General features: G+C 43.7%; 1 protein-coding gene across 1 annotated transcript; it reads right to left on the bottom strand.

Annotated features, from left to right (window-relative positions):
- Window positions 1-588: 588 nt before the first annotated feature.
- On the bottom strand, window positions 589-11501 carry LOC310787608 (cAMP-dependent protein kinase type I-alpha regulatory subunit-like). The gene is made up of 11 exons (XM_083649076.1): window positions 11433-11501; window positions 9963-10148; window positions 7333-7503; window positions 6367-6458; window positions 6218-6279; window positions 5695-5741; window positions 5169-5327; window positions 3750-3810; window positions 3348-3469; window positions 1688-1769; window positions 589-1401 (listed from the first exon to the last, which is right to left on the bottom strand). The coding sequence occupies exons 2-11, from the start codon at window positions 10134-10136 to the stop codon at window positions 1229-1231; spliced, it is 1143 nt and encodes a 380-aa protein (XP_083505202.1). The 5' UTR covers window positions 10137-10148; window positions 11433-11501; the 3' UTR covers window positions 589-1228.
- Between the last annotated feature and the right edge of the window lie 452 nt (window positions 11502-11953).

Genomic DNA, 11953 nt, shown 5'->3' with positions numbered 1-11953 from the left:
TTTTTACTAACGTTTTCTCCACATCTTCCCTACCGTAACCCACTGTTATATAACGTACCCTAACCCTACCGTAACCCACTGTTATATAAACGTACCCTAACCCTACCGTAACCCACTGTTATATAACGTACCCTAACCCTACCGTAACCCACTGTTATATAACGTACCCTAACCCTACCGTAACCCACTGTTATATAACGTACCCTAACCCTACCGTAACCCACTGTTATATAACGTACCCTAACCCTACCGTAACCCACTGTTATATTAACGTACCCTAACCCTACCCTAACCCACTGTTATATAACGTACCCTAACCCTACCATAACCCACTGTTATATTAACGTACCCTAACCCTACCGTAACCCACTGTTATATAACGTACCCTAACCCTACCGTAACCCACTGTTATATAACGTACCCTAACCCTACCGTAACCCACTGTTTTATAACGTACCCTAACCCTACCCTAACCCACTGTTATATAACGTACCCTAACCCTACCGTAACCCACTGTTTTATAACGTACCCTAACCCTACCCTAACCCACTGTTATATAACGTACCCTAACCCTACCGTAACCCACTGTATTTGGTCATACACCCAAAAAAAGAGAGAAATGTAACAGAAGTAATTAAGTGATCTTGAGTGGGCACGTGGGTGTGGTTAAAAGCCCATGGCACATCAATCAAACATTATCCAACAAGATCCTGCTCGACTGGTGTGCCATGGGCTAAAGAGACATAAGAGAAATAGAGTACCGCAGGGCTAACGTCTTTTTGTAGGCCCACCCGGAAGTTAGCATGGCGCTCATCTGGAAGTCAATGGTGTTTTTATCTGGGGATTTTGGTCAATTGTCTGAAATAAGGTCTGTGGTAAAAGTTTATGAAACTGAGACCTTTGTGTTCAGCAAGATAATCTTCACAAATGAGGACCACCTTTATGACTTGAAGCGTAAATGTGATGTTTAAAAATTGAGATTTTTATAAAATTCTTCAGAAATCATCAAAGTAGTCTCATTTGTGAAGATTTGTGTTATCTTCCTGAACACAAAGATCACAGTTTCATAAACTTTTGTTAACCACAAACCTTATTTCTAACCAAAAGCAGGAAGTGCTAACTTGCGGGCTTTAGGACTACTTCCTGCGGTGCAGCAGAAGAGAGTCAGACAGAGAGGGTTAGGGTTAGACAGAGAGTCAGACAGAGAGGGTTAGGGTTAGACAGAGAGTCAGACAGAGAGGGAGACGAAGCTGTTGTACTGCTGGATGTTTCTCTTCAGGATGTCAGAGCACGGCCCCAGGACGCGCTCGAAGCGAGGCCGGTCCAGCTTGACGCACTTGAGGGGCCCGCGGGAGAGCACGGTGGCTGCCCGGGGCCTCTTCATCAGCAGGGCGATCTCACCTACAGCACAGGACACAGGGAGGAAAGAGCAGCATGCTATATTGCTATATTGGACTGTTGGACAAACTTGATTCAAAAAAGAAAGGGAAAAAATATGTATGACAGTTGCAGGGTCCAAAATTAGCACCAGTCACCAGCCAAATGTTGGTTAAATATGAAAGTGGCTGGTAGTTTCCTAAAAAAAAAAAAAAATCTATAGAGTGGCTGGTCAAATTTGAACATTCACTAGCCAAATGGCCAGTGGACAAAACAGTTATAAGTTGGTCACATGGTTTGGTTGACTCACCAAAGTAATCAGAGGGTCCAAGTCTGCCAACCTCCACAAACTCCTCGTTCTCTGACCGCCTCTGAAGCACCGCCGCCGACCCCTGGACAACACAGGAGAGATGCCTTCAACTACATATCCCAGAAATCAACAGCTACTTTCTCCTTTATAGAATACCGCAGGGATGACACATTTTTGTAGGCCAACCCAGAAGTCAGTGCACTTCTGGTTCCCTCGTCTAAAAGTCAAAGGGGATTTTTGTATGGGGATTTTGGTTAGATGCTTGGAATAAGGTCTGTGGTTAACACGTTCACTGCCGTGGACGAGTTAACTCGTCAAGCAGAAACCAACGCTTGACTGCCGTGGACGAGTTATCTCGTCAAAAAAAAAAAAAAAAAAATGACGGTGGGACGTGGATCCAAGCCCCCTACGTCTCCTATAAAAATATGGGAGCCACTGAACGTGTACAACCCATTCCACCGACCCACTAAGTGGCGACAGTGCTCTCCAGACGAGAGAAAGCCAAGAAAAAACAGCAGCGTGAGGAAGCCATTCTCATGAAAATGGATTGGCGAAAACGCTTTCGCTTTCGCGCTGGGAGCTGGCGGTGGGGGATTGCAAATTTGCATAATAGATTATGGGTGCAACACACTTTGAAACACCAGCAGAAAGCCCAGAATCGCACGCAGCTTCATCAAAGCTCACAACCGAAAACCCAGAAACGAACGAGCCCGATTTTACAGTCTAATCCAGACTCGCCCGACGAGCGGCCGCGCCAGCAGCAGCAGCACAGACAGACAGGCAGCAGAAACTCGCCTGTGACAAACACTGCAAAGCCACCAGAGACACACCTACGGAGGGAGGAGTTTGAAGGAGAGGGGGGTGCGGGTGCTGTTATGGAGGAAATTACTGTTCAGAACGATATTGTTTAGATGTCTGACTGATGCCAAAAATAAATGGTTAAAGTGACTGTTCTGCCTGTTCTATCGAATCACGCACGCACGCACGCACGCACACGCACACACACACACACACAAACACAATACAGTATACACACTTGCCCAAGGGCACCCATAATCACAGGCATGTGAGGTGGTTCTAAAAATCCATTTATCTCAAAACTCTCTGAAAATCTCTGAAACCATGCTGTATTCAACTGCTAATGCCTACATAACTAACTCTTTTAGACAGAGAAAGCACACATTCTATTAGTTCTTTTGAGATATTTTGTGTTCACAAAATCCTAGCAGAAAATAATCCTCGGCTCTTGAAAGATGAGCCAGAATCCTAAAAAAAAACCTTGGCAGAAGCTACCTACAGTAAAAAAAAAAACTGTTGGCAGTGAATGTGTTAACAAAAGTTTATTAAACATTGAACTTTGTGTTCAGCAAGATAATCTTCACAAATGAGGCCACTTCTAGGACTTCTGAAGCAAAGCGTTTTTTTTAAACATAAACGTACAGATACTTCCTTCATGCAGTTTCAAAATAAAGCAAATAAAGCCCCTGTAACATGAAATAATTCAGGCATCTCAAGTAAAACATCACGAAATTACTATTACCAGGTTTTTCAATACATACACACACAAGATTGCATTTGTGAATTTTTTTTCAGCTTTTTCAGCAAAAAATAAAATAAAAGAAACGGCCTTATGGTGCGATTGGTGCGTAGTGTACTGTACCTCCAGGATGATGAAGAACTCGTCTCCAGGCTCTCCCTGCACCACGATCTTCTGGCCGTCCTCAAAATGCACCGTCTCCAAGGAGTCGGCCACCGTGAGGCGCTCCCACTTATCCAGAGACTCTGTTCATGGATCATACTCCGTTTAAATATCAGCTTGTGGCAGCTTCAATCCAAAAAGATATCACTATCTGTCTTCAAAAATGAATTCAGCTGCTTGTGTGTAGTCAATGTGTTGTGGACTACATAGAAAACAAACCATTACAAACATTAAAAGCATTGCGGTATTACCATGTCATATACATCTTAACCATATAGCGGTTATGAAAATAATGGCAGACAAGTTGTTTAGTTATTGGGCTGCAGTTTTCAAAATCATTCAAATCATCAAGGAATTCCTCACCTAAAATGGACACCTTGCTGAGAAACTCCTCGTACATTTTGCGCTTTCTCAAAGTACTCCCCTAAAAGATCAGGGGGGGGGGGGGGTCATGGGGGGGGGGGTGAGGAAAAGATTTCAGAACTGAGGTCATTAATCACTTTTCAGCTAAAGTGATTGTATGAATCCAACATCTCACATTAACATTAACTAGCCCTAACCCTTAACTAACCCTAAGTCACTGGTTCTCAAATATTTTTAAACTGTCACAAATTAGACCACAGACTGTCTGATAAGATTTTTGCTTTTAGATGTTTTATTACAGAAAGCGCTCCCTACACACGCACAACGCGCTGAGCGTAGGGCACTAAGTGTCGCCTAGGGCATCATCCAGAGCAGGAATACCACGGTCAAATAGACAGCGTGGTGGATGCCCCGCAGTTTGGTAACGCCCCTTCTAAAATGAACTCTCCACACGGGCCAGTTTGGCATTTTTTAACTGGGCAACTCACGTTTGCCTCGGTCACCAGTCATGCTGGACATCAGTACAAGTGCGAGATTCCTCCCATTCCCGCAAATCTGTAACGTAGCCTATATAAATACAGTGTTGTGTAGTGGAAGTGATCATCTTGCTCTATAATGATCAGAACGGGTGTTGTTCAAACTGAACATTTATTTCTTCAAAATGCTGCAGCAGAAAGGGAGATAAACAGTGGACTTTTCAGTCCATCTTGCAAGACACTATATTTTCGTAGTTAAGCTACTTCCCTGCATAGGGCAGATACTTCCTTCATGCAGTTTCAAAATAAAGCACCCCTGTAACATGAAATAATTCAGGCATCTCAAGTAAAACATAACGAAATTACTATTACCAGGTTTCTCAATACATACACACACACAAGATTGCGTTTGTGAATTTTTCTTTCAGCATGTAGCAATGAGTAGCGTGTAGGGTTCTGCCATTAGCTTGCTAGCTAGTTAGCGTTGTTGTTTTCACTGAGGCGGCAGGGCACTATTTACAGCGACACACAGGGAGGAGGGAGCGGAAGCTGCTCTGATTGACATGGTCGGAGCCAATGACAGAGCTTGTAATAAGCTGGGAGCGGACATCCGGCAGCAACTGAAACAGTTGCTCCAATGGGAGAGCAGCTGTAGAGCAGGGGAGGGCTTATCCCAGCAGCCTGTTTCCGTGCAGCCAGACGACTCTCACGGAAGGGAGGGGAGGCTGGCCAGCGAGACTAAGCATTAACTAACTCTTAATTTAGTGACCCTTACTGTAACCAAAATGTATTTAGATCAGGACAAGACTCAAGATCGTATTGAGACCATACAACATTCAGAGGTTTCACTTTCCCTTTTCATGCTGTAAAACTGAAACTTGGTACTAACATGCTTTTGATAGCCAGCACTTGTATCAATACACTGTGGTCAAACAGATCTCACCATCAGTATTCTCCTGTAGCTGTCTCTGTCGATGCCCCACAGCTTCACGTTGGACTTGGCTCGGACTGAGGCGGCACGGGGCGTCCCGTAGATCAGTGCCAGCTCCCCGAAACTGCCTCCCTCGCCAATAGTGGTCACCAACTCGCTGTTCACATACACCTGCAGGGAGGGAGAGGGAATCCATTGTCATTCATTGGCCAGGTTTGCAATGACACAATGCACAAGTGATCAAAATCACAATATGGCCAAGTGCAATATCCACATCAGAGATGCCCCGGCCTACAAATCATATTCTCCAGACATAAGGGAACATGCGTATTTGGTACAGACGCCAGTAAAAATCACACCATTTTTATATGATTTCAGTGAAAATGAAATTACCAAAAATGACCATTCCAACTCAAATGGTGATTCATATCACATTTGCAATATCTGTCAATATAATTACAATATGATTTTGTTGTTTTGTTTTGCATATGGTGTAGCCCTATTTCAAAATCACACAAAAACAGAACAAAGGTCTTACATCCATCTCTCCTTGATCAATAACGTAGAAGTTGTCTCCTTCAGCACCTGAAACAAGCCACAAGAGCAAGGCAGTTAACCACAAGAGCAGTTAACCACAAGAGCAGTTAACCACAAGAGCAGTTAACCACAAGAGAAGAAGTTAACCCCCCCGTTTTATGGCTCCACCTTAAAGGAACGCTCTGCCGATTTCCAGCCAGCTTTGTATCATTAAAAAATCAGTAGTATCAGAAAAGTGTGAACATTATTGAGAGTTGATTTGAGTTAAATTGTGGAGCAGGGATGTCATTCATGCACAAATGCCATTGCTGGTCGACTACTTGACTCAAACTAAATGAATGCCTGCTAAACTGTTTGCACTTTTCAGTACTACTGATTTTGTAATGATACAAAGCTGGTTGAAAATGGGCGGAGTGTTCCTTTAAACGGCTGCAATGACATGTTGGTGGACGAGCACGTGGAAAACACACACAAACACAAATGTCCACAGACACCGGATGTAATAAGTACTGAACACAACACACCCTGTTGGATGACCGTCTCCCCGGCAATGTAGTTGACAGAAAACATGGCATCAAAAATATCACTGGAGAAGCAGAAAACGAGATGATTAGTGTGACAAATATCTGACAAGGGTTATTAGCAAGCTACTGGACTGTGACTGATCAGTTACCTCCTCTCATTGTCATCCAGGTGGGCAAAGAGCACGTTCCTCTCTATGGCTTTGGACAAGGCAGCCATGGACTTGTAGTCTTTGGGGATGACCTTGGGTGAAAAATGCTTGTTTAGATTCTGGTGTTACGTTACTATTAGGGCTTCATAATGGATTAATCGTTGCAGCTCTAGTTACTATAGAACAGTGGTACAACCTCGCTCTACTCAGGAGCCACATTGACACAAGAATATTTTTGCAAAAGCCACAATCCAAAAAAAACGTCTCCTCCCTGAAACCAGTTGGGTTCAGTTGTTTGAGTCTCGCCTGTTCTTCAGCTCTCAACTCTCCACCTTTCAGGAAGTCGCTACTGAACCTTGGGTGCTTTGTTTCATGATGGCGCTGCAAATTGCTCCTTTTCAATTGTGAAAGAATGACGTTAACACAGAGCAGACATGCATTTTCCCGAACCCAGGCACACGAAGAAAAACTCAAGTTCCCAGTCTTAAATGTTCGATGTTTCTCTTCGTATTTGTTTCTTACATTCTTTAGCCATTTTAGGTTCATGCTAAGCTAGTTTTCCCAGTGTGACAGAGTTTGCACTTGTCTCGCACACCTGCAAACAGTGTGAGCCCTGAGATCAATTGTGATTGGTTGTTCAGTGAGGGGTTGGAACGTAATAAATTGATGTGACTTTAGAATTAGTATGAATTGAAATATTGATCAATTCTGCTGGCAATGTTGTTGTTGTTTTTAGTCGGACTCAAAAGAGCCACAACGACCCCTAAAAGAGCCGCCCGCGTGTGGCTCTAGAGCCTCAGGTTGAGTATTACTGCTATATAACATGATGTGACAGAGTCCCAGAGCCAAAGGCCATGGTGGGTGAGGGAAACGTAATGGGGCTAAGCCAGGAAAAAGCCTGTATATAATTGTTGAACTGGTGAACAGTTTGTGGGTGCCTGGGCCACGTGAGGCTTGACCCCTGACCTTTCTGACGTAGGAGGCAGCGTCCTCCTCGGTGTACACCTCAGCGCTGATGGCCCCTCTGCGGCGGCGGCCACGCACCACGGGGTTGAGCGGGGGGGACACCTCGTCCTCACGGGAGTCTGCCCGCGAGCTGCTGGCCTTCTGCTGCAGCACCATCTGCAGCGCCTCCTCCTGGGCGGAGGCAAGAACAACCACCATTTCCTGTCATAACAATTCAACTGACATGCAGCGATCATACATGTAAGAATGGTAAGAACTGAGAAGAACATAACGTATAACATTCAAGATGTAACCACTTCACCGGGCTCAAAACGCCACTGTGTGAGTGACCAAACATTTAGCTTGTTAACCAGTTTGAGTCATGCTCTGTCCAGTAAGCCCATCAGCCTTCAGTTCTTATCAATTTAAGTTCTTTAATTTTATTATTTTATTAGTTTTATAGTTGTTTTTATAGTTTTTTTTTTACTGATTGGTTCACCCCCCTGCTGCTATGTTTCTTTTAACTCATTGAGTGCCAGCCACTTTTGGAGAACGGACGCTCCCAGTGCCAGAGTTTCAGAGCGTTTTCAGTGATTTCTCGAGGCCCACAGAATATTGTGTGATATTACTATGTAAACACCGAACACGCACAAAGAACGAGGAGACTCTATTGTATCATCAGCAAAAAAAAGTTTATTGATACCATTTTCCGTTCTTTAGTTATGAGCCGGAGAAAATAGGTTGTTTTCAGCAAAAACAGGCGTTTCAAATTAGAACCTGAGATATTCAGCCTTTTGTGAAATGAAGCATTTCAAGCACATTCACTGACTCTGAAGCTAATATTTTCTAACCTGAAACATCTGAACAGTAATTTCCTTCAATAAACAGCACCCACACCCCCCTCAACTCCAAACTCCTCCTCTGTGGGAGTGTCTCTGGTGGCTCTGCTCGCTGTGCTGGCTGCTGCGTGTGTCAGGCGAGTCTCTGCTGCCTGCTATGGCAGGCTCTGCTGCCTTACGGATCCACGTTCGGATGGCGGCCGCTCGTCGGGGGAGTCTGGATCGGGCTCGCGTTCGTCTGCGTTTCTGGGGTTTCGGTTGTGAGCTGGGATGAAGCTGCGTCCGATTATAGGCTTTCTGCTGCGCGTTTCAAAGTGCGCTGCACCCAGTCTATTTTCGGAGCGCTCAGCCTTGTGCGCCGGCTCCCAGCGCGACACTGAAAAGCCAAACCATTCTCATGAGAATGGTTTGGCTTTGGTTTTATTTTCTGGCGGCTAATCGTGTGGAGAAACTATGCAGCAGAGACAGAGACATTTGTGGGAGCGGATTGACTGCTGTTCGCAGCTAACGTTGGCTCCAGGCAGCCAGAGCAATCTGTGCCGCTCTGGCTCATGCATCGGTTTCTCTTTCATCACAGGGCTTTTTCTGCTTTTTTTCCTCAACTTTCTCTAATCTGGAGAGCACTGTCGCCACCTAATGGGTCCGTAAAATAGGTTATACACCTTCAATAGCTACAATATTTTTACAGGAGATGCACGAGGCTTTGATCCACGTCCCACCATCAAAAAACGCAATTGACGACTTTAGTCGTCTTTGGCACTCTACGTTACTATTCGAATTGACGACTATACTCGTCCTTGGCACTCAATGAGTTAATCTTGTATTAATTTATTTTAATGCAAGTTATTGGAACTGCACTCGTTTTAACTACTGCTGCTGCATTGTACATTTTCTGTTTTAATCAGTGTTCTATGTTTTGTTACTAACAATTTGTTTTTTATTACATGTGGGGACCACAATGGAAATAAGCCCTAGGGCTCTTTTGTGTTTTTATCCTCTGTGATTTCCTGTGATGTTTGTTCTTAACTTATATGTTTGATATTTGGTACTTGTCCACTTCTCCTTGCTCCTTTGATCTTATCACCAAATAAATTCATTCATTCATTCTTATATTCAAGGGCTCAACGGTACTTCAATATTGGGGCGTCCGGGTAGTGCAGCAGTAGTGTAGTGTAGGTGTGTAGGTGTCTAGTGGGTAGTGCAGCAGTAGTGTAGTGTAGGTGTGTAGGTGTCTAGCAGGTAGTGCAGCAGTAGTGTAGTGTAGGTGTGTAGGTGTGTAGGTGTCTAGTGGTAGTGCAGCAGTAGATTCCCTGCCTACCAACATGAGGGTCGCAGGTTAAGGATATGTGTCCTGGTCGCTGCACTAGAGCCTCATCTGGTTGGTCGGGGAACTGGGGGGGAATAGCATAATCCTCCCACATGCTATGTCCTGTCGGTGAAACTCTGCGCTTTCAGGTGAAAAGAAGCGGCATGTACAGTAGCAGTGGAAGCATACTGTATTAGTCTACAATTATTTACTGGATTTCCAGTGAGACATCATTCTCTGATAGTAGTCCGCCGCCCCCTATTCTCACATTCATTTTAGTGGCAAGATTCGATACATCTTATATTTCACTTACTGGAATTTAAAAAGGTCTTGAAAACTCTTTGTTTGACCTTGGTGAAACATATAAACACATTGTACGATGCATTTTACTAAGACACAAACTAGTGCATCATGACACTGCTGAAGGCTCATTTTATAGCAGGAAACAGCCCAGAAAGAGACTTTTTCAAAGCCCTTTCTGGCCCGTCCACAGGGGGGGCGCCCACCTTCTCCAGCCTGGTGAAGTGCTCCCTGAGGAAGGCCATGGGGCGCTCGGGTCGTGCCGTGCACAGCTGCACGATGCAGTCCTTCAGCAGCTGCTGCACGTTGTGTCTCTGAACGTACTGCTCACACTCACGCAGACTCCTCTCCTCCTCACTGCTCACACTTCCCCCAGCCATCCTACTGCTCGCCTGGGAACAGAGAGAGAGGGCATAAGAGACTGATTTAAGACAGGGTTCATACAGACGCAAGCAAAAAGTCAGTGACTACTAGTCACGACAAGTGAGCACTCTCAAAAACAGTTTCAAAAGCTACGGTGCAAGGTGCAAACAATATACAGGAAGACAGAAAAACCAGCACTCAAAATAAATCCTTTGGGTTTTTTTAATACCTTCAGTAGCAGCAGTCAGTCAATGGACGTACGTTTCAGCACAAGCCTTCCTCAGCATTTTGAGTGCTTTTTCTGTCTTCCTGTTCATACAGACGCGGGAAAGGAAGTGAGGTGGCTTTTCCGTCACTTCCGCTTTCCTTTTCCACGTCCATTTGGGCTATTCACTAATAACGTTAAGGCATAAACACACTGCATAGAAGACGTCAACTTGTCTTACAACAACAGTGGAAAATTACTGTAAAGTCATGGTGCAAGTTGCTATTTAGACTGTAAACAGTGGAGCTAGGACGCGGAAAAGGAAGTGACGGTGGCAGGAGAGGCGCTCTGTACAGGAAGCTGAGGAAAACGGTAGGGCTGTCCCAGAGTCTGGGTTCCCAGATTGCCACAGAAGTTAAAAAGCCTTTTATCATTTCATCATTATTATTATTATTATTATTGAAATACTTACAGCGACAGAATCTCAGTTAGATATTTTCGAGTGCAAAAAACATTGAAAAACAAAATCCCACCTCCTTATCATGACTATACTAGATATATATATATATATATATATACTAGAAGTTAAAAGGCCTTTATTGAATGTTGGCTAAACCCAATACTTCATCAGAGGTGTTGCATCCTTTTTTAAAGAGTGCGCCCCGCGTACGTATGTGCCATACCATCAACATCTCACTCCAGCCAAAGTTGGCCACCCTGTAGTGTAACTGTAGACTAACATAAAAGCACTCGCAAGATTGTGAAATGCCAATGACAAAAACAAAACAAAGATGACAGGCGTCACGTGAAGCATGCTACTGCATTGTTTTCAGTGACGTTTAGCGAAGTAGATTTTACAGTTCCTCTCACATTGAAAGAAAAAGACGGGCTGATTTCAAAATGTAAATGTTTTCTCATCATCAACCATCTTGAAGACCTAGCGAGCTAACAGTTAGCCAGCCAACTCGCGTTATCAAAACAATCAGAAGAATCCAGCCTACAGGCAAAAGTAGAGATAGTATCTCATCAGAACACATTCTGAAATATGTCAACCAAAAACGCTTGTCATATAGTATTCATATTGTTATCTACATGATTCAAATCTTACCAAATGTAAGCTGTTTCTTGTTTTTATTTTTTATAAAAGGCCGTTTTCTCTCTTACAGTTCCTCCTTCCCAATAACAGGAAATAGCTACAGACCAATCGGTTGTGAGCTGTGAGCTGTGCTGTCGTCGTCTTCTTCTTCTTCTTCTTTAAGGTTTATTGGCGGTTGGAAAACAACGAATTGGTGCATTACCGCCACCAATTGGTATGGAGTGTGGATCAGAATCTATTACTCTACTATTTAGTATTTATAAAAAAAGAAAATTAAAGAAAGAAACAAATATATATACATATAGATAGATACATATCTATATATATACACACACCTACAATAATATCCTCATATACTGGCCCGGTTCTACGGGGGTGCAAAAGCATGCATTGCACCCTTATTTTAATTGTCTGCATGCTCAGTTGAAAAGTAAAAAAAAAAAAAAAAAAATGCTGCAGCTGCACACTTACTGTTTAAACTTGAATTATAGTTGTTGTTTTTCTTTGTTCTTTGATGTGATTTTATGGCTTTT

This window comes from Poromitra crassiceps (assembly GCF_964638095.1).
Source record: "Poromitra crassiceps genome assembly, chromosome: 13".
Lineage (NCBI taxonomy): Eukaryota > Metazoa > Chordata > Actinopteri > Beryciformes > Melamphaidae > Poromitra > Poromitra crassiceps.
Note: the sequence above shows the minus strand (reverse complement) of the source record. Positions and strands in the feature narration are given on the sequence as shown.